At 39.9% G+C, this 22,261-nt stretch overlaps 1 protein-coding gene across 1 annotated transcript in view; it reads right to left on the reverse strand.

Annotated features, from left to right (window-relative positions):
- Positions 1-22,261, reverse strand: part of LOC127662323 (integrin alpha-11-like) — a 70,213-nt gene that overhangs the window by 30,956 nt on the left and 16,996 nt on the right. Inside the window, exons 3-13 of the mRNA XM_052153451.1 lie at positions 16,598-16,710; positions 15,942-16,033; positions 15,577-15,691; positions 15,094-15,221; positions 14,857-15,005; positions 13,285-13,429; positions 12,781-12,946; positions 12,436-12,506; positions 8,074-8,218; positions 4,927-5,075; positions 3,624-3,767 (exon numbers count right to left, since the gene is read on the reverse strand). Coding sequence (XP_052009411.1) covers positions 3,624-3,767; positions 4,927-5,075; positions 8,074-8,218; positions 12,436-12,506; positions 12,781-12,946; positions 13,285-13,429; positions 14,857-15,005; positions 15,094-15,221; positions 15,577-15,691; positions 15,942-16,033; positions 16,598-16,710 — 1,417 coding nt within the window. The remainder of the gene's footprint in view (positions 1-3,623; positions 3,768-4,926; positions 5,076-8,073; positions 8,219-12,435; positions 12,507-12,780; positions 12,947-13,284; positions 13,430-14,856; positions 15,006-15,093; positions 15,222-15,576; positions 15,692-15,941; positions 16,034-16,597; positions 16,711-22,261) is intronic.

Raw genomic sequence — 22,261 nt, forward strand, 5'->3', positions numbered from 1 at the left:
TGGCAAGCGTCGCCTTGTTCCCCTATCTAGGGTAACCAGAAGGACTCTGACGACTTTTTTGGGGCATTGGGGAAGGGTACGAGCAGTCTGATACAGCCGGTCGTCTTGGCACGTAAAACACCTGCCCGCTCCTGTGTCAGCAGAACACATACACAGCTCAGCGCATGGCGTGATTTAAATTGGACCCCTAGTGTTGCGTCTCCGACACAACGCCGAAGAGAGCGACAGACGGAGAACGTCTTGGTTACAGATGTAACCTCCATTCCCTGATGGAGGGAACGAAACGTTGTGTCTTCCCGGCCACATCGCTGAGCCGAGCCGCTGTAGTGGCCGGACCATTTCCAGCTCCTCAGAAAAATCCTGAATGAACTCTAGTATTTCCTCGCCTTTATACCCGTATGTCCGGGGGCGGGGTATGCAAATACTAGCTGCCAACTTCTCATTGGCCTTTTTTCATAGATCAGAGGTATATTCGGTGCTCAAGAGAGACCCCTAGTGTCACTTCTCCGACACAACGTCTCGTTCCCTCCATCAGGGAACGGAGGTTACATCCGTAACCTAGACGTTTGGTACTCACCGATACAGAGTCCGATACCTGTTTTTTTTTTCTTTATCTGTACTGCATATCAGCAGTTCAAAATGCTAACATCAAAATAGTGTTTAAATAAGAAAATAAATGTAACTTTAATCAAATGAAAGTATAACAATTAATTTTTAATATACATTTTTAATCAAATTTAGAGCTTTTATTCAGAACCTCACAGCACAACCTAAAATAAATTTTAGACCTATTTTATCAAATAAAGTGCTGCCCTACAGAGCATAACAGATGTAAGATGTTGCTTAAATATATGATATTTACTATTGATTTATTATTATTAGTATTAGTGTTAGTAGTAGTAGTAGTAGTATACTTTAACAGTGAATATTTAATTTCTGTCATACTTTTTTATTTAAATTGAGCTTTTATTTTGACAGAGCTTTTATTTTGAAGAATTTCTGTGTTGTTTTGAAGAAGCTTTCATATAAGATGTCAGCTTCCCACTCTGGAAAAGTCAGTCGCTACGTGACTCAATGTGAATATCAAACCAGTTCGCTGTTATCTGCTTCCAATAAAGTGCTCGATACTAGGGCTGGATTGGTAATCTTGCATACCTGGCATTTACCCGGTGGGACGACGCACTTTGGGGCCAATCAGGGGTGGGCTGGCCATTGGGGTGAACCGGGGCGGAAAGTGAAACAGGCCAAATAGGCCGTGATAAGCAAAAAACTAGCCACCATGTTATGCAGAACGAGCCACGAAACACTCAACAACTTTTGGGCCAGTTTCTATGTAAAATCCCAGGCTTATTTCTCTTCCCAGTCCACCCCTGCTCGATGCTCAACACGGTGTGTTCTCTGGATGAGCCAAGGAGATCCTTGCCATTTTTGGGGATTTCCGCCTGGATTTGGCCTACCCAAATTAAAAAGCTTCCCATTCCCACATACTTTGGCCTAAATACACAGTTTTGGTGTCATTTTACAGGAAACCCTTTGAAGTTGCATAAAACACTGCTAAAAATAAAAAAAAATTAAATATATGTTGTCTGAACAGTAATAACCCTCCTAAAAAAAGAGGCGCTTTTTGATTTTTTTTATATAAATTCATATTTGAAAGTGTATAACTCAAGCCCTGTAAACCCTAGCAGCAAGCAGACAGTTTTGGCTGTTTCCACTAGATGTCAGCAAATACCTGAAAAAGGAATTTTGTCTGTATCATGTTTTATTTAATATCTATTTCAATTTATTTGAAGGGAGGAATATTACCTTTTTTGGTGTACTTTCCGCCTACCCAAATCTAAAGTCTCCCCATACCCATATACAGTGCTATAAATGCAAAATCCCAGTGTAATTTTACAGAAAACCCTTTGTCATTACATAAAACACTGTTGAAAGTGGTAAATATGCGCTCTGGTGTCTGGTGAGACGCGTCTGTGTGTTTTGTGACGTAACCTACCTAGTGATCACTTCACAGTCAGGATGCAATATCACAGCCCCTGATTGGTCTATTTGATCTTGAGAGACATTGCCGGAAAGCGGAGGGTCTAAGCTTTACGGCAATATATGCTTTATCCGGATCGGATGTTTACATATTTTCCTGGATTGTTGAATATCATATAACATTACTTTGTGGTGTTTCTGCACTCGAGGGATTACTTGGGCACACAACCACAGAAAACACTGAAAAACGGCTCATTTTGCAGAGAATAACCTAAGGTAAAGGATTATGTAGCATTTGTGGCTAACTGTGCTGTCTAGTGCGAGTAGCACGGCAAATATTCAATAATTTCACTTGTATGTTTACAAATGTTGATTGTATACTTCATGATTCATTCGAAGTGTATTAGATATGTGATTATACCTCAATAAAAAGACTTATTGGAACTTCTTACTGGCAATGAGAGCTTTCATTTGATACATGGTTTGTACATGTGCGTCATATCTGAGCGATATGAGACATGTATTCAAAAACGCACATAATTATGACACGACTTTTGATGGGTGGAACTATGTAATTTATTGTAAATAAGTTACTTAGTGTAAAACAAATGCCAAAGTGATGCATATCTCAAGAAAGTAGACATTCTAAGCTTTCAAATGGTACCAGATATGAGCTCATAACTCCTCTGCATACATTTAAAATTGGAAGTACATTATTACTGACGTAATTTTAAATCCCGGATCCGGGATCGTGGATTTTAAGAAATAAAAGGTAGTGCAACCTGTGTTAGCACCACACATTCACAAGTACTCAAATCTGCAGCGTATGGCTCATGCAAACTATTTATATAATTTTATATATATAATTTACTAACCTCTTTGATTTATCAACACCTAATGTATTGCTGTTAATGTGTTACCTATCACCTGAGCAGGTTTTCAGTGTTTGCTGATAATCAGTACAGTAATGAAATTAACCGTGACAAATTGTTTCAGCAAAAGACGACCAGCAGTGGTGATGCAATCATTTTTAGGCTGCAACATGATGTATTTTACGGATTGTGGTTCCCTGGTTGAGACAGCCAGGAAATGGCTTATAAGGCCTAAATGAATAAAGATGGAAGTCGGGTCTGCTCTGCACACAGCATTGTTTTTGCTTGTGATCCAGCTTTTTCCATTTAATAGAGCAGATATTTCTCTCTGTGATTTTCACATAATAACATTTCAAGAGGGAACATTTTTTCCTGCTTGGTTCACCCTCCACCACGCTCTAATGAGAAGTATAGCAGGTGGCAAAAGTCTGTGAGTGTTGTATTTATGAGAGGCCATTAATGAGAAAGTGCATATATGCACAACAACAGTTTTTGAACCTGGTTCCCTTAGCTTTAAGACATTAAAAAAACAGCTGTATGTGTTGCAGTCTGCTGCATGCAGGGAAATAATCAGGAGGTGATCTAATAGCAAGTCAATACCTAATTACTTTGTTGTTTACAAGAAAATACTAAAGGATCGAGAATGAAGACCTCAATTTATATTTCATTAAGGGAATTTCAGTTATAATCCAATAAAATATATATAATTTATCATTGTCCTTGTCTATCACTGTTGGATGCCATTAGAATGGTGGATAGAGGTGTCTTTACCTGCTCTGTCACTCTGTATATGTAGACTTTTCCTTTCTCCCACCCTCCACTGAAGAACATTGGCGCAGCCACCAGCAAGTTATCTGTTATTCCATCATCATCGATGTCAACTGGAGCAATCTCACTGCCATAGTATGATCCTATCTGCACAAACACAGAGATCCATGGAGTCAACACTATTTTTACTGGCACACAAAGAAAGAGAGGCCTGCAAAACACAACACTTAGACATGCAAATGTTGATGTAAGCACAAAAACAACAATACACATTTGAAAACGCATACAAATTTGCCAACACAAATAGATATTGGCACGACCAAGAAATGTGAACTAATCATCTTACAAGACATTTGATGTGCAAAGCACCTTTTTTTTTTTTCTCCTCTTTTTCTCCTCAATTTGGTATGCCCAATTCCCAATGCGCTCTAGTCTCCATGGTGGTGTAGTGACTCAATCTGGGTGGTGGAGGACGAATCTCAGTTGCCTCCTCGTCTGAGACAGTCTGTGGCAGGGCAGAGGGCGGTGCCAGGTCGTGATCCTGCACACCCAGTCTATAATCAGTCTAATCAAGCCTCAGAGAGGTATAAAGTTCGACCGGGGATGGCAGCACGAGAGAGAGTGAGATTTACAGACAACACCAACACCTTTGTATTTTTGTCTTCTTGTTTAATTTTCTTATTAAAATATTATTTATATTGTCAAGCCGGTTCTTGCCTCCTCCTTTCCCTTTAACCCCTTAACACAGTCAATCTGCGCATCTTATCATGTGGCTTGTTGAGCATGTTACCATGTATTGCCCAGGCTATTCCCTGTGGCATCCATGCACAACGCACGTCACCGAGTGTGTACCACATTATAGCAACCACGAGGAGGTTTATCCAACGTGCTTAGGAAGCCTGACTGGAGTTACTCAGCACACCCTGGATTCGAACTTGTGACTCCAGGTGTGGTTGTCAGTGTCTTTACATGCTGAGCTAACCAGGCCTACCCTGGTTACATTGTTCATGCATTTTGTTTGTGAGAGCAAATTTATCTGCATGATTTAGACCATGATGGGAAGCACATGGGTTGTGTGGGTTGCAGTCTAGACACTCCACATATTGCAAATGAATACCGGGGGAGATACTAAATCAAAAACACAATAACCAGTTTATCACTGCTGCTTCTATGAATAGGAACAGAATTATTTTAGAGAGAATATGGGCTTTATGTGGTCAAATTGGTGGGCGTACATAAAACTGTGCACTGCATGTATATGTGTTTGTGTGCATGTTTGTATGTATGATCTAATCCAAAGCATTACCTGCTGTCCCTTCAGTGAGTGTAATATAGTGAGCTCTCCGGTATTTTTCAGTGTGAAGATGATGACCTTGCCTGTGTGGTTAAACCTTGGAGCCCCTGCGACAAATAACTGACCACTGTGAGCTGATACTACAGAGGTCACTGTGTAACCTAAAAGCACAAAAAAACAACAACTTTAAAATACTTGATCAAGCTCAAACCCAACAATTTCAGAAGTTAAAACTTGTATTATGTTATAATGTGATGACTTTAATATTATATACACAAATCCCATTATATATACAGTGTATATATATATTTGAATTGAACTGAATTAAATTGAACATAATCTGTGTGACCTGTCATTAAAAGGAATATTCTAGGTTCAAGCTAAATTCAATTGACAGTCTTTGACAGCATTTGTGGATTTCCACAAAAAATTATTTTGACTCATCTCTTCTTTTCTTTATAAAAAGAACAGTGAAGCACATACAAGGAAAGTCAAAGAGCACCAATTGTTGGAGGGTTTAAAAGGCATAAATGTGAAGCTTATAATTGTATAAAAGCACTAACATCAATTGTTCTTTTAAAACGTCAGTGTTATTTGAGCTGTGAAGTTGTTTACATTTTCATTTACCGGGATAGCAGGGTTTACGGCATTACGAAGTCATGGCAACAAAGTTGTAAAGTTGGATATAACTTAACACAAAAAGGTTAATAAGCACTTTAATCACACTAAAATTAAGTTTATATGCATATTGTTTACGTTTTGTGGCTATACCTTTGAAACTTGAGAATCTTGTAATTGTAAACCTGTTGGATCTCATACCACACCGCCCTCACCCTCGGGTCTGACATCACTTTGCTTACATATACATATAGTCTACTTCCTATGTAGATTTTATATTTATAAATGTACATTTTCGAATTGTAAGCCTATTTTTTTGGTATTCTTACAAGAGATAAAACAGTATTTGATTACAATTTCATCTTCTCTTAACAAAAAAGCACTCTGAATATGTACAATTTGCACAGCCTACAACATTTTTACTTTAATTAATGTGTAATTATCTTTTAATTTTAGTAATGCACTCTTTCTTTATATCTCTTTTTTCTTTCTCGTTTATTATTTGTTACTGTATAGTTTTGTTTCTGTTTTGAGCTATGGTGTTGGAAAAGTGTTTTCTTTAACTATTCTTTATATTGCTGTTATTCTTAATATTTATTCTTAATAATTTTGTTGTACCACACTGTAAACTGAATGTTCAAATAAAGCATTAAAAAAAAAACTATATAGTCTACTGTATAAAATTTTTAATAATGTTGACAAATTATACAAATGTGGCATATTTTCACGGAAATGGATTAGCCCCATTCACTTCCATTGTACAGTAAATGCTTTGCTGTAACCCAGATTTTGTCCAGACCAGACAAAAGAGATTATAACCCAGACTGGTGTACTCATTGCTCCAGAGGTAAAGTTGACTCAAATCTGCTTAATGTAACACTTGTTAGCGCAATTGCTTGTTACATGTATCAGATTTTTTGGGGTCAAAAGTAACAACAGTCAGTATCTGTTGTGGCCACCAGCTGCATTAAGTACTGCAGTGCCTCTCCTCCTCATGGACTGCACCAGATTTGCCAGTTCTTGCTGTGAGATGTTACCCCACTCTTCCACCAGAGCACTTGCAAGTTCCCGGACATATCTGGAGGTAATGGTCCTAGCCCTCACCCTCCAATCCAATAGGACCCAGACGTGCTCAATGGGACTGAGATCTGGGCTCTTCACTGGCCATTGTAGAACACTGACATTCCTGTCTTGCAGGAAATCACACACAGAATGAGCAGTATGGCTGGTGGCATTGTCATGCTGGAGGGTCATGTCAGGATGAGCCTGCAGGAAAGGTACCACATGAGGGAGGAGGATGTTCCCTGTAACGCACAGCATTGAGATTGCCTGCAATGATAACATGCTCAGTACGATAATGCTGTGACACACCGTCCCAGACCATGACAGACCCTCCACCTCCAAATCGATCCCACTCCAGAGTACACCCCTGGTGTAACGCTCATTCCTTCGACGATAAATGCAAGCCCAACCATCGCCCCTGGTGAGACAAAACCTGTGACTCGTTAGTGAAGAGCACTTTTTGCCAATCCTGTCTGGTCCAGTGAAGGTGGGTTTATGCACATAGGCAACGTTGTTACCGGTGATATCTGGTAAGGACCTGCCTTACAACAGGCCTACAAGCCCTCAGTCCAGCCTCTCTCAGCCTATTGCGGACAGTCTGAGCACCGATGGAGGGATTGTGCATTCTTGGTATAACACAGCAGTTGTTGTTGCCATCCTATAACTGTCATGCAGGTGTGATATTCGGATGTACCGATCCTGTGCAGGTGTTTTTACATGTGGTCTGCCACTGCGAGGACGATCAGCTGTCCTTACTGTCTCCCTGAAGTACTGTCTTAGGCGTCTCACAGTATGGACATTGCAATTTATTGCCCTGGCCACATCTGCAGTCCTCATACCACCATGCAGGCATGTTCACGTAAATGAGCAGGGACACTGGGCATCTTTCTTTTGGTGTTTTTCAGAGTCAGTAGAAAGGTCATTTTAGTGTCCAAATTTTTATAACTGTGACCTTAATTGCCTTCCGTCTGTAAGCTGTTAGTTTCTTAATGACCGTTCCACAGGTGCATGATCATTAATTGTTTATGGTTCATTGAACAAGCATGGAAAACATTATTTAAACACTTTACAATAAATATCTGTAAAGTTATTTGGATTGTACAAAATTATCATATTAAATATTAAAATACAGTGTCCTGAAAAAAGGACGTTTCTTTTTTTGCTGAGTTTATATTTTGCCTTTGGAGTAATAAAAACACCGAAATTGCACTCCGGACTGTGTCTATGACTATGACTGTTCATCATCATCTGAATGACACGATTCCTTGAATGAGTCAAATTTTCTGGTTTGTTTTGGCTGTTTTCTTTGTGGTGTGGGAGGTAATAGCATAAAAAGAAAAGGCACAGAAGGATAGAAGAATAAAGAATGGAGTTGAGGATTTATTCTTCCTTTGGGTTAGGATTAGCGTGAGCACAACTGACTACATGTCTTTAAATCCATGGCCGTGGTAACTCGAGGTGTATTTGTGTAATATTTACCCAGGTACGCCCCATGGTTCTTCAGTTCCTCTGGAAACTCTTGTTCATAGGAGGACTTTGGTGGAACCACTTTACCTTGACGAGTCTCCTTCAGCACAGCTCCATTCCAGTCATAAGCCCCTACAGCTCCCACTAAAATACCATCCTGCAGATAGAACATATTATGGTAACATATCCACAACCACATAAAATAGTTCAAATGCCATCAGACCACAAACTTGCTTCTGCCTTTATATGGATGAAGGTATAGGGATGAAGGTAGGTTTATTGTGTTTGTTTGAGGTGCTAGTTCTTCCAACGCATTTCGGAGAGCATCTGCACAAGGTGATTACTATAAACTTGTGTTTGTTGTGTGTGTTTTACACCAGTGGCACTGCATTAGTCAAATCAATAAATTATTAGTGTATTTATTTAAGTAATCTGCTTTGTAAATATCAGACTACATCTAAAAATCTTATAATCAGAGGAAATTCTGTAGGATTTTGTACATTGTCCAGTTATAGTACACAGCAACATTCTTGAACTTTTGGAGTTCACAGAGATTCACACATTCTCATTCTGCTTCAGTGTCCAGCCAGCTCCTTTATATTTTCTCAGGACATTTATCTGAGTGTGTTGCTGTCAACTGCCATGGAAACTATATAAACAATTTATCTCCTCATGCTGAGTTTCTTCTGCAGTAATTTATGGAGGGACAAAATGCTTGTTAATTACAGTAGTTGGGATGTGGGAGAGAGAGAAATAGATTGCGAGCTCATGTTTAGAGAGAACTGAAATTCCTGGATAGTTGCTTACATATAAACAAACAACAAAATTCCAACCAATCCACACTCAGAGAGAACATTCTAACTGAACTTGCAACCCACAGAGAACACACTCTTGTGACACAGTGCAACAGATTTAGTTCAGAATATCAACAAATGGAAAGATGATAACCAAGAGTTTGTGGTTTTTAATTAAAGAACAAAATGCACTTTGAATGAATCCGCTAGAGTTTTAGAGAGAGCTCCCTGTTAATGTGTGCCTTTGTGGTGAAACCTCATCCTCGAGACAACTATCGCTTACGGTTCTTTTGTGGTTCTCCTACCTCCTGGCTTCCAGAGAATGAAAGGAGATGAATGTAAATTTACTATTGCGGGCTGCATTACTGAGGAGCAACACCTGGGTCCTATGGCACTGCCATAAAACCACCATAACTTATCTTTTTGAGTGAACCCGGCTTCACTAGAGCATGCAGGAGACCAGCTAAGGGACCAACATGGAGTCAAAAAGCAGGGCTACCTCTGAACCTGAGGGCTACCAGGTCCTGCAGTGCTTTACCGTTCCCTTCTGAACAATATGATGACACCATGACGAATTGTAATATCACCCCAAGGACTTTCACAAATCTTTTTTGACATGTTTGGACATGTTTTTCTCATTTACCTATTTTGTTAAAACCCATGAGGAATGTCCCTGCTAATCCTACATTCTCTGTCCTCATATGGGATATTAAATCTATGTTTACTCTGAAATACTTCACGAGCATGATACTACTTGAGTCTTTGTTGGCGTGCATGAAATCATGGTGAGTATATTTTCAGCGGCAAATAAGAACTTAAATTCCCCTTCTGTCACTCACTCGACGTTGTGTCGAATGTAGTGACACAAGGGGTCTTTCTTGAGAGCCTCACATACCTCTGGATTTGAGAAAAGGCCAATGAGAAATTGGTAGACAGAATTTGCATGTCCTCCGACCTCGCTCTCAGAGCCACGAAGGTCACAATACAGGCACTCGGGCGGGCGATGGCCACCCTCGTGGTCCAGGAACACAACCTCTGGCTGAACATGGTCGAGAAGCGCGATGTTGACAAGGCCCGTTTTCTCAATGCCCCCATCTCCCAGCTTGGCCTCTTCGACGACACTGTTGATGACTTCGCCCAGCAGTTTTCGGCGGTAAAGAGGCAGATGGAAGCGATTTCGCACATCAAGCCGCGCCACAACCCCAGCACAGTCCGCCCCCTTCTGCCTGCCAAGGGCGTCCCCCTGCGTCCAAGCAACAGGCATCTCCACCAAAAACCCCAGCGTCGAGTGCCCCGCAGGTGTCTTACGCCTCCGTCTACCGGACCCCCTCTAGGACCCGAAAAGCTCCTAAGTGCTCCTGAGTCAGAAGACTCGGGCAGTCAGATGTTCGCTCAGGAGCTGGTATCAAGACCACTCCGCCCTCCGGTGGAGGGCCGGGAGAAAAATCCTTATTTTCCTTATTTTCTTTTGAACTTTTAACAGTAACCACACTGTCAATAAAAGAGCGATTTACTCACGCCCTGGGTCATCTAGCCGTTCTCGGTGTGTGCCGTTCTCATGGTGCCCCGGCACCAAAATCCTACAGTCCTGGTTCCCTGGACGCCGTTACCTCGCCTCCGGACCCACGAATACCCATCCCAGGCAGGCCGGTGCTGACGAGTTCCGAAGACATCTCTACAGGACATCCGCCTCAGTCTCTAACCCGCCCCCTGCCGGGTGCGCGGAGCAAGGTAAGTGCTTTGGTCTTTTCACAGTAGCGAAGCCTCGGGAGGCATTCTTGCCTCCCGACGCGTTATTACCTGCTCCCCCCACTGCGAAGCCCCACCCGGTATGTCAAAAACAGTCGTTCCTCTAGTGCCCCTCGCACGGAGATTGGATGCATGGCTTTCGCTATCCAACCTGTTGTGTTGGCTGGCCAGGAACATCCGACACGTCTACGCGATTCAATTCGCCAGGCTCCTGCCTCGTTTCAACGGTATTCACTCCACTTCAATATGCGGCGAAAATGCCAGCAACTTACGGCCAGAGATTACAACTCTGCTACTCTAAAACGTGATAGAGCCTGTCCCTCCAGCCGAGATGAAGAAGGATTTCTTCATCCCTTACTTCATCGTACCCAAAAAAGTAATATACTGAATGTGTAGTTTAATGGAAGTAGTTTATGTGTCAGACAAAAGCTGCCAAAAAATTAAGATACCTGTATTCTGTAAATTAAAGGATAATTCACACACATTCACCTTTATGCCATCTCAAACTCATATTACTTTTTCTCTAGAGTCAGTGGGGTCTCATTATCTAATATAATGAATAAGGAGTTATATTTTGGTGTACTTTTCACACAAAACCGATTTAAACCGTTCGCTTTAGAAGACATAGATTAAACCATTTGATTCGAAAGGATTACCTTTCCTACCTGCTGTCTTTTTGTACTTTTTGCAGTTTAAAATGTTTGGATCCTAATGACTTGCATTGTATGGATATAAACACATCTATAAAATGATCTTTGTTTGAGTTCCACAAAAGATAGAATGTCATATGAGTTTGAGATGGCATAAGGGTGAGTATGAGAGAATTAGCATTTTTGGGTTAACTATTCCTTAAAGTAAATAAAATTCAGGAGCATGAAAGAAAGTGTAAAATTTGAATATGTGTGCCTTAAGCCACGTTTAAACCTGGAAGCATCCTGCTTTAAAAAATACCATCTGTTTTTAGGGAGGGTTTGATTTTCTCCTAGAGTGCAAAATTTTTTTCCAACAATTTATCCCTCCTCTCAACACTCAAGTTGATTTTGTTGCAAATGCTGTTCCAGGCATCCAGAGGCCTGATAGATTGTATTTCCAGTCCCACTGGCCATCTGGAGTTTTCCTATCTGTATCTTCCACACAAAAAAGTAAAAGACTGTATATTTATGTGCAGCCTGGACCATTATGATTAGCGTTACAGTTTGGAGCAAGTCTTGGATGGATATAGACCCACCAGGTACACTTTGGGCTGAGATTTGGACAGAGTGTGGCAGATGGCCTGCCAGAACAGCAGGTACAGTACAGGAGTATAAGTTACAATGAGTCTGTACTGGAGGACAAGCCAGCTCTGGCAGCCTCACTTTGATATCAGTTCTAGGCTCAAAACAGAAATGAACAAAATAGATTTTCCTTCTTCCCTGAAGTTCATCTCCTCCACACTTCTAACCAAAATAATCCCTTTCCTGAGAAAACCTGGGACTTATATTTATTTCTTTGGAAAGAATATCAGAACGAGTCTTGTTTGAATTATCAGGGAGGGCTCTTCTCACCATTGTAAAAGTGCAACATTTTTGGTGTATCATATTACTGACATCGACATATATAGATGACCGCCAGAAAGAGAAGAACATAAGAATATTTAAGGAGAGAGAAAGAAGGAAAGACAAGTTTTCAGTTCAAAGAAAGTAAGCCAAATAAAAAGGCCTAGAGAAGGCTGAACTTTGGTTCACACAAAGTATTTCTTTATCTAATCTCACCAACCATTTTTTCTTCCACTGAAAAAGAAGACATGGATAAATGGCTCTGCGCATCTGAGGAACGAAGCAGACAGACTTACCTCCACTATGTGCGTAGAGAAGCCAGCCTGAGCCATCTGGAGACCAAATGCTGTCCCATTCTTGCTAGTCCCTGTGGACAAAGACAAAATAAACAAAAAGGACAGCAAAAGACTCTACCATCCCATTATCAAATGGAACATAGTAGATTTCTGCAGTCTTATACAATACTTCAGCAAGAGTCATGACACAGAGAATATTTCAAAGAGATATGGTATACATTTTAAGATTTGGTCCAATGAGATTTACAGTGTAGTGCTGTGCAATGATGTAAATGATTTATAGGCTGAGGATTTTGGCTTTGTTATGGATATGATGCAATGCTGTGTGGTTGTAAAATCTCCCACCCTCTAAACTGAAGATCCTCTCTCCCAGAGCATCCACAATGTCCTTCAAAGCTGCCTCATCTGTCACATTAAAAAAATGCTTATCATCGGGGTCGCTGGCAATGTACTTGATCTCATTGAGGAAAGCTTCAGGGTTGATGCCTCTGCGGTTATAGTAGCCCAGTACCTGTTGTGTGAGAAGGCTCCAACTATCAGTCAGCCACGAGAGAGATCCCACCATAAAACATGATTAATTCATCCTGAGTGCCCACACAAATCCACATTTTAAATATATAGCCCAATAAGTAGGGCTTTGAGCATTTAGCCCTTGTCCTCAATTTCACTGGTGTCAGCAGCTAAATGTGGCCTCAAAATTTCCAGTCCAAGTGAATATACCCATTTTAAAATGGGTCATGCCTCATCATCTCAGCATGAGACTGGGAATCTAATCAATGGAAGACTAAAGAACGTGCCAAAGAAAGAAAGCAGGGAAAAAATAACTAAAGTAAAGAAGTCAGGACTTACAGCAATGGCATATCGGGTGATGCCATCCTTCTCACTGTCCTCGATGACCTGCTGCAGGTCAGGACTGTCATGTGATTCACCATCGGTAATGACAATCATCACCTTTTTTGCTCCTCTTCTACCTCCCTGTTTAAAGGCCTGTGAGCTGTGGATTATAATGTATTCTTAGTAAATGTCACTGCTGGGCTCTGTTGGAAAAAATATATGTGATGTAGAACGTCACTGTACTTGATGCTAAAATAGTATAAGCTAGATGATTTTTCCAAATCAATTAAATTCTTTATTCTGATCAATCATGGCAGCAGTGAAACATTTCTTGTTCAGGCATGAAACTCTGAATGGCGCAAGTTGAACGAGTTATATTCAAGCCAGTCAGCTCACTTACACGTGATTGTATCACCAGAATACATGGATTAAACCCCTTGAGTTGAATGGACTACTCTCTACTGCCTTTATATTCTTTTTTTTTTTTTTTTGGTGATTGAAAACGTTGGACCCCAAAACATTATACATCTATGAAAGTATCTTCATTTCGGTTCCACAAAAGAAAGAAAGTCATACAAGCTTGAGACGGCATAAGGGTGAGTAATGTCAAGCCATTTGGCTAACATGTTCCTTTGACTTGAAATCAGGTAGCCAATCAACTAGCATTCTCTCTCTTTGTATAACATTTAAATTTGTTCAGTATGCAAGTAAGCTGGTTTTACTGCAGCACACTGCCAGATTTATCTCTGAAAAATGCTATTTGCTCAGGTGGTTTCCTAGGGCTTTTTCTTCAATCAGCTAGCCAGGTCTGCTTTTGGCAATGACACATAGAAGTGTGTCTTTATCAAGGTAAGCCATAGCCAAATCAGGCACTGGCAAACATCACTATCTTAGGTCATTAATTTAAATAAATCCACACATACCTAGGCTAAGTCACAAGTTAAATAAGCTCTGGACTTTCCTGGTCCAGATACACATTATTAGTCAGGTCTTGGCCATTCGGCCAAGACACACAGAGATTTAGTTCATTAGCGTTATGCAGTTTGTCCAAGTAGGCCAAGGCACACCTAGCTAGCATACACTCTGTGCACATGGCTCTTCGGATCAGCAGCAGTACACAAATCTTGGTGGTAGATCTGCTCGTTTGGGTGTTGTTTTTTGTGTTATGCATTTGTACAGCTTCCCTGCTTGTTTGTGGATTGTTTTTATGTCTAATTGTGCAGCAGCATGTCATAAGTGCTTTATGCAGCATGTCAGTGTATGTTCTAGCAGAAGCAAGTCTCCATTTTTGCTCTGCAACAGTGTAGCAGATCTAGTCTGCCAAGACCATTATCCTATTAATATGTCATATCCACATACATGTTAAATCTTTATATGTATTGTCATGAATGAACTGTAAAACTGACAGGTCATCCAGGAAAAATATGTTTCCTACATTTTTATATATGTGTTCTGTCTTAGTAAGCTAATACAGTCATTTTAATTCAAATCAATGTTTCTTAAGTAAATGAGTAGGCATGCAATAAGTGGGTTAATGTACAGTCAAACTGTCATTCTCCCTGGTGTGCATATATGTGTGCGTTGTACCGTGCAATACTGATTCCCAATGCAGTGTTGGTTTCTTCTCCTCCTCGCTGGCCTATTTTACGGGCTGCTTTGACCACGTCCTCCACAGAGCGAAAGTCATTCAGGTGAAACTCAGTCACCACTTTTTCTCCATACTGCACCACTCCAACCTGCATATTTCAAATGGGACAATGACATGATCCACTTCACATGACAAAGTAATTTTTCAGAAAGCTCTGTGTAAGAGTCAGAACACACCTGAATCTGTCCTGGTCCAACGTAAAACTTCCGCAGGATGTTGATGAGGAAATCTTGGACTTCATTCCAGGGGTATATTGAATTTGAACCATCCAGGACTATCACTATGTCCATGTATGTCTCACACCCTGATACAGAAAAAATATTATTTAATGACTTTGGCAGATAAAACCACTAAAGTACTGTAATAATCTTGTTCAGAAGCAAATTCTAGTGACACATTTAAAAATCAAGGTCTGTGATTTTTTTTCACCACAAAAAACTTTTATTTATGAGCAGCCAAGACATTTTCTTTTTAAAAAGATTAATTCCACCTTATATTGCCTATGGCAGAGCAAGACAATTTCATGGCCAAATTCAGCATTAAAATAAAATCCATGGTTAAGATGGAAATTGGAAACATATTGCAAAAACATCACTACGACAAACTGTCCGAGTTAAGTCAAGTTGCCTTATGCTTGTGTGCAGGTGCATTATGCTTACTTTGGAAAGCAGGAGCGATAGTGCGGGAAAATTTGAAGCTGGCATTGACTCTGGAGCAAATTCCAGTACTGTAGTATGAGCTGCCACATTCGTATGACCAAAGAGGTCCACAAGCCTGTGAATTATCACAAACAGAATCAAGCACACCACTAATAAATTAATCACTGAAATATTGGTGGGCTCATTTCACAAAACGTATGATTTCGTAGCTTTCAACAGGTGAATGGAAGTGTTAAACACTTATCAATATTAGTATGTTATGTTTAAATTTCAAAGTACTAGATGACTTTAAAATTACACTAGATGTGCATTAAAAACTATGAATCTCTAACAAGACCAAACATTAAATAATTTTTCTAACTCACCACAAAGCTGTTATCTTTAGGGTTAGAAGAAAGGGTCATTCCAAGTCTCATCTTATCCTTTCGTTCAGAGACATTTGTCAAAGATATCCTTCCTTAAGGGAAAAAAATTATGGAATTATAAACATGTAAGCAAAAGAGACAAAAGGCTGTGCTCTGAACCGTTTTAGGTTTAAATGTGACCACAGTCCATATGTGGCATATGTACTTTACACAGGGACTTCCTCTAACCGTAAACATATTTGTTCATCCTGTCTAGACATTCCTGGCTTTATCTTCAATTTACATCTGTTAACTGTGTGCATCACACATTATCAAAACTGTCACAGTGGCTGTATCTGCACACCATAAAGAATACAGATGTTGCATTCTATATAGTGTAAAACCTAGATGTGTACATGTAAATTAAATTAAGATCAGAGGAGCTTTTGAATGAATGAATGTGATGCCCCCCTTTGCTTTTCACAAGGCTTGCCTGGTAACACTTTACCCAAACCGCAAATCTAAGCCTTATTTACAACCTTATTTAAGTAATGATGGAAGCTTTGAGAAGTAATTATTTGATGCTTGTAAAGAACAACAGCTCATTTTAAAGTGCATTTACAAATGCAATTATGCCAGTTATTCATCTAGTAATTATAATCAATGAGTCCCCATACCAAGATTGAGTTTGGTGCAGCTGGGCCCACCAGATCTTCTGCTTAAGGGACATTTGTACACGTCTCCTGTCTGATGCTGCCCATTAGTTTCCAGTGGGGCTCCTACCAGTAACCTAGAAATATCCAAAATGCAAACTTATAAATACTACCTTTGACATCCTACCACATTCATCAACCAACAATCTAGTAAAATACACAGTGTAAGTACAAAGCAGGTGTGTAATCCACTTCCCTGTAAATAATACAACAGTCACAAGTCTGTTTGTTTAAGCTCCCTCTGAAAACTGGGACATTTAAAGGAGGTTAGAGGAAGTGAAAGAATGAGAAATGGCAGATGTGGGGAATCTATTGGAAAAGGAATGTTTAGACAGGTTAAGTTGAGTGTTGATGTCTGAGGTAATGTATCAATGGAAGCATGCAGGGCGGTTAGGTATGTGGGGCTCCGATGAGAACTGTTTGTGTGTGTTGAAATATGTGCACATGTATCCTATGGCTCAGACTAACTAAACACATCGCTCCATTAATGCTGGCAGGCTTCAGATGTAATACTGCTTCTGTAGAGAGCAATCAGGGACACGCACATCATTTGGGTGCAGTAGCAGCCTGCACTGTAGGGAGCAGTTCGATTTTCTCATGACTTTTGGAAGCATGCAGCTTTTAAAAGTCTTTACTTTCACTAAGAACCCGTAGAGGACTCATTTAACTAGTCACAGATCACTGGAAAAACAGGGATCCTGAAAAACAAAACCATGTGTACTTTCAATTGTTTATGCAAGGGACACAGAATTCTTTTAAGCTGACAGTGGTCTTAAGGGAGAGAGAAAACCTGCTTGACTTCACATTTACATGCCAGTGCAAGGCCAAGATTGTGCCTAAAACGTCATTCAGGTTTACTTAATTATTTCACGGTGAGGTCCTTTTAAAAATTGTACCATAAAGACATCTGGAGTCTCAGTAAAACTACATTAAACATGAGAAACAAATGGCCTTTCATTGCAAAAGGCTAGAGGAAAAGTTTTTTATGATGCATGAGTTATCTGTCTGCCTTTTTTAAGAGTGGTTCACTTGTTAAATGCTACATTTTCTCAAGAGCAGTGCACAAGCTCTCACGTACTGTATGGTAATTCAGAGGTTAGTTCACAGCTCAAAGTAGTAGCCTACTAACTGATCTTAAACAGTAGGTTCCATTAACTCATACTTTAAGAGCAAGACTGGTTTAATCATTTTGAGCCTAAGCTTAAACACACACACACACCAATTATTACCATATCTAAAGCTGATTTGACAGGTTATCAAGGTTAATGCTTTACACAGTAACAAATACATTTTTTTTTGCTTAGCCATTATTATTAATTTTAAGACACCTACAGGCTATTTACAATGGAATTAGGAAATTAAATGTAAGATTTAAGCACATGTTCTACTAGTTAGTCACAATGGGTAAATTCAGTGTCAAGATTTATCATTACATAAATTGGAAATTACATTTATTTCTGTGATAAAGCAAAAGCAAAAGCTCGATATTTGACATTTGTCTGAGATGAGCGTTAAATAAGGAAATAAGCTAAAGCATTTAGTTCATATAAACACTTATTTTAAAAGTCTCTAGAAGTTATTTTCACAGAAAGAGCTCAGACTGTGTGCATGTTTGACTGCTATTAATATTGTGATTATTACTGGTGTTATAGCTGCTTCTGGCACTGCATTTTACACAGTGCAGTTCAGGACACAGCAACCTAAATAAAAAAATGGAAAAAGGGATGAAAGAGAAAAGAGATGAGCATGAGAAAGGAGACTACTTTTGCTGTGATGATTTAATGGTTTAATTTTAATTTTAACAATCAGACCCAGACTCATTAGAGTCAAGATTTTTCTCTGTGGCAGGGCTGTATAAAGGCTAATAGCACTAAATGAAATAGTCTTGCTAATAAACAACTTTTACATCTGCCACAAAACTATGTAAAAATAGAAGAGGAAAGGCACATAGTACAGTCCTTAATATGCAAATCATTTCTGCATTTGGAAAGAGAGAAAAGACTTAGCTTATGATATCGTGGTGCTGAGATTTATTAAAGTGTGAATTTCATCACATCCATATATGTTGGGTCAGAAAGGTGCAGCAGAAATACTCTGTCCTCCTTACATCATGCTCTATGACAAAGTGAGTTATTAATTGACAAGAACATGCCGTACATCATGTTTTGAAGATTTCACGTGGCATTTTCAAGAAATTAAACACATCTGTTCTGCTATTCTGAGCACTGATCAGATGCAAACACAGACACATAGTACACTGCAATATATTGCCAGGATTTTACCATATTTAAAAATCCTGTGTTGAGAATGTTTCTGTGAAATCTGTGCAGGCTTGGTAATTTTCTGTCATAACACAACAAAGTATTAAAAAAAAACTTAATAAATATGAAAATAACCAGATTTTGCTGCATTATGGGAGCCTACAATAATGGAATAGCAATTGACATTTAATTATAATAAAATGTAGAACTAAACGTAAAATTACTTATTAAGTTATTATTGGTAATTTCGGTTTCATCTAATCATTTGTAGTTTGTGTACCATGAAGTTGGTCCATACACAGACAGATGGTTTTTCCTGTTACCACCAGTGTGGAGGGTTCCTGGACCATATTTCAGCTGAATTTCATCGTAAAGTTGAAGGGCACTTTAAACCTCCTGCTGCTTGTGGAATTCAGAGCTCACAGGCTCAAAGGTCAAAACTCTGCAAGGAATTCAATCTGCTACTTCTGAAAAATAAACAGTCTGTGTATATTTGTCAAGTGTTTATGTGTGTGCGGGTGCACGTGACTACATTTGCCTCATCCCAAGGGATCAATCTGAACAATTCTGTGGTTGTGAAAATGTCAGCTCTGGCCACCCAGGACAAAACTTCCACTATACTGTTTATAGTAACATTACTGCAAAGATTTTGTCCCATTCAGACACGAGAGCATCAGTGAGATCAGGCACTGATGTAGGGCGATTGGGCCTGGCTCACTGTTGCTGTTCCAATTTACAACTAAGATGTTCAGTGGGATTGAGGTCTAAGCTTTGTTCAGGACATTCAAGTTCTTCCACACCGACTCAGTAAATCATTTCTGATCATGTTGCTTTGTGCACAGGGGCATTGTCATGCTGGAATAAAAAGGGCCCTCTCCAAACTGTTTGGCACAAAGTTGAAGCACACAATTCCCTAATGACATTGTAGGGAGTAGCATTTTGATTAGTCTTTACTGGAATTAACAGAGTAACCAAACTCATTCATTAAAAGGGCTTGTCTACATACTTTTGGCCACATAGTGTACTTTTTTTTTTTTGTGTACTGAACACAACAAAAGAACAACAACATGACAAAAAGTCAGCAACTAAACAAAAGAATAAAGGTGTGTATGCATCAGACCATGTCTCTACAAGTTTGTGTGTTTGTTTGCGAATTGTATACCTGTATGTGCTTGTGTAAAAGACATAAAACTAATGATCTAAATTATCTAATTGAACTGAATAGATTTCTGAAAACTGAAAAGTGGTCCCATTATAATCAGCTGAGCTGTTTCTATCAAAACCATGTGACAGCGACTCTCAAAGGGGACGAAAAAGGAAAACAGTCACCCCTATGAAGGTAATTCATGTTTTAAATATATTTCATGTAAAGAAATGTTATTCTCTTAGAAATATATGTGTAAACCAAGTAATGTCATTGAAATTAAGGTAGTACATGATTTGAATGGCAAAACAAGGGAGACCAAGTAATGAGAGAAAAACATACACAGAGGACACAATTTATAGCTGCTAAAGCAAGTAAACACCATCTGTTTGTCAATATTCAATATATCAATATTAAACAGTCACAAATACATAGGCCTTCTTCTTACTTCAAAGAGCTCTAAAAGTCCAAACACCATAGTCCTGAACACCAGAACAACAGATTCCTGAAATAGCAAAAAGATTAATCACCCATGGAAATTTTTTATTCCATAAACAAGAGGACACACTATCACTCTTGGTGACATGGGCAAAGCTAAAAATAATTGTACAGTACTTATTTAAAATGCTTGTTTGGCTGCTTTTACAGTGCATTGTAACAAGCTAAGTACAGTATATGGTTTACCTCTTTGCAAAAAAAGTTATAAAAATTTTGGATCATGCTTTTACTTGATAATCTCAAAGTTGCTAGCCTGCTATTATGTATCTCCTAATAAATCTGGTAGACCTCTGGGACGGTTCCAAAATATGAAAGACAATGTCTGTGTGTCTTGGAACACATATTGTATACTGAAAGTGTTACATTCTGCCCTGTTGTACTGACCTGAAATATAATACATATTTCTACATATAGTTAAGACTGAGAGAAAAACAAGAGTGCTATGATTATATTCTCCCCTTAAATTCATGGATTTTTTTGGTTTCAGTAATCACAGCTGATGTGTGTTTTGCCAACCCCTTTCCCCCATTTCCATTCACCACTAAAACCCTTCTGTGCCTCTGAAACTTGCAGTGAGATAACACCTATTTCCACTGCACACTGCTGTGATGGATATGCTCATTGGGAACCTCATTGCACACCAGACATAAAAGAAAGAGACAGAAAGTTATATAAAAAAGTTAAAAGAGACCAAGAGGAACAGTATACAATCATACTACTAAAGAATACCATTTAAACCGTATGCAGTATGTTTACAGTGCTGTAAATATGATGCATAATTTCTGTATGCAGGGAATACATGAATGTTTGCCATAATGTGCATTAGACAGCAGAGCACACTGCATGGTATCCCACAAGTCATATTGTTGTGACACTAGGGGTCCCTATCTAAAAAGGCACAATACTGAACCATGTTACGTGGGTTGCTGATGCAGGTGCAAGCAAGCTGCTGCGTGCGAAACTAGCAGGTGCATCAAACTGCACGTAACATTACCCAACGCTCCAAAAGACGTCATATTGTTCCCCACATCCCTGAGGGAGGGAAGCAATGTAACTTGCATGGGAGCAGGCCACGCCAGCCGCGGCCTTTTCTCTCTATGTTTTCACTCCATAGATTGTTAGATGCGGCTGGGGCCATCTAACACTATAACACGCATCAGGGAAGGTGTTCTTTTCCAATCCTATTCTTTCAGTGGGAAATGACCCTGCGGAGACCACATCCTGCTCAGCAGGGGAGGTTAACATGTGGCAAATACGTCACATGGTCTTACCAGCCACATATGGAAGTGGTGCAGTGGTAGGTCCTGCCTTGATGGGGAGGAGCTCTACAAACACAGCGACCGGGGGACAGAGGGTACTCCTGTTCCCTCTGTCACCTGTTCCAGTACAGGCAAGTCGGTACCTGCTGTGGGTCTGGCTGGCTCTGGCTCCGTTGAATTCGGAGCCAGAGGGCTAGGGAGGAAGGACACCCAGGGTCCGTGACTTGTGGATTGACTGGGGGAGTGGAGCGCACGTCTTCACCTCAGGGGAGGGGAAAGACTCTATGCGCAAGCGATACACCCGGCCAGCTGTACCGTATTACCAAATTCTATGTGTTCGGACCTGTCAAAACACAAGATGAGACCAGCTCAACCCGGAGAGTGTAAAATCTTGCGAAGGTATTGGGTGTTGCCCAGCCCGCCGCTCTGCAGATGTCTGCTAGAGAGGTGCCATTGGCCAGTGCCA

The sequence above is a fragment of the Xyrauchen texanus genome, chromosome 2 (genome assembly GCF_025860055.1).
Source record: "Xyrauchen texanus isolate HMW12.3.18 chromosome 2, RBS_HiC_50CHRs, whole genome shotgun sequence".
In the NCBI taxonomy this organism is placed as follows: domain Eukaryota; kingdom Metazoa; phylum Chordata; class Actinopteri; order Cypriniformes; family Catostomidae; genus Xyrauchen; species Xyrauchen texanus.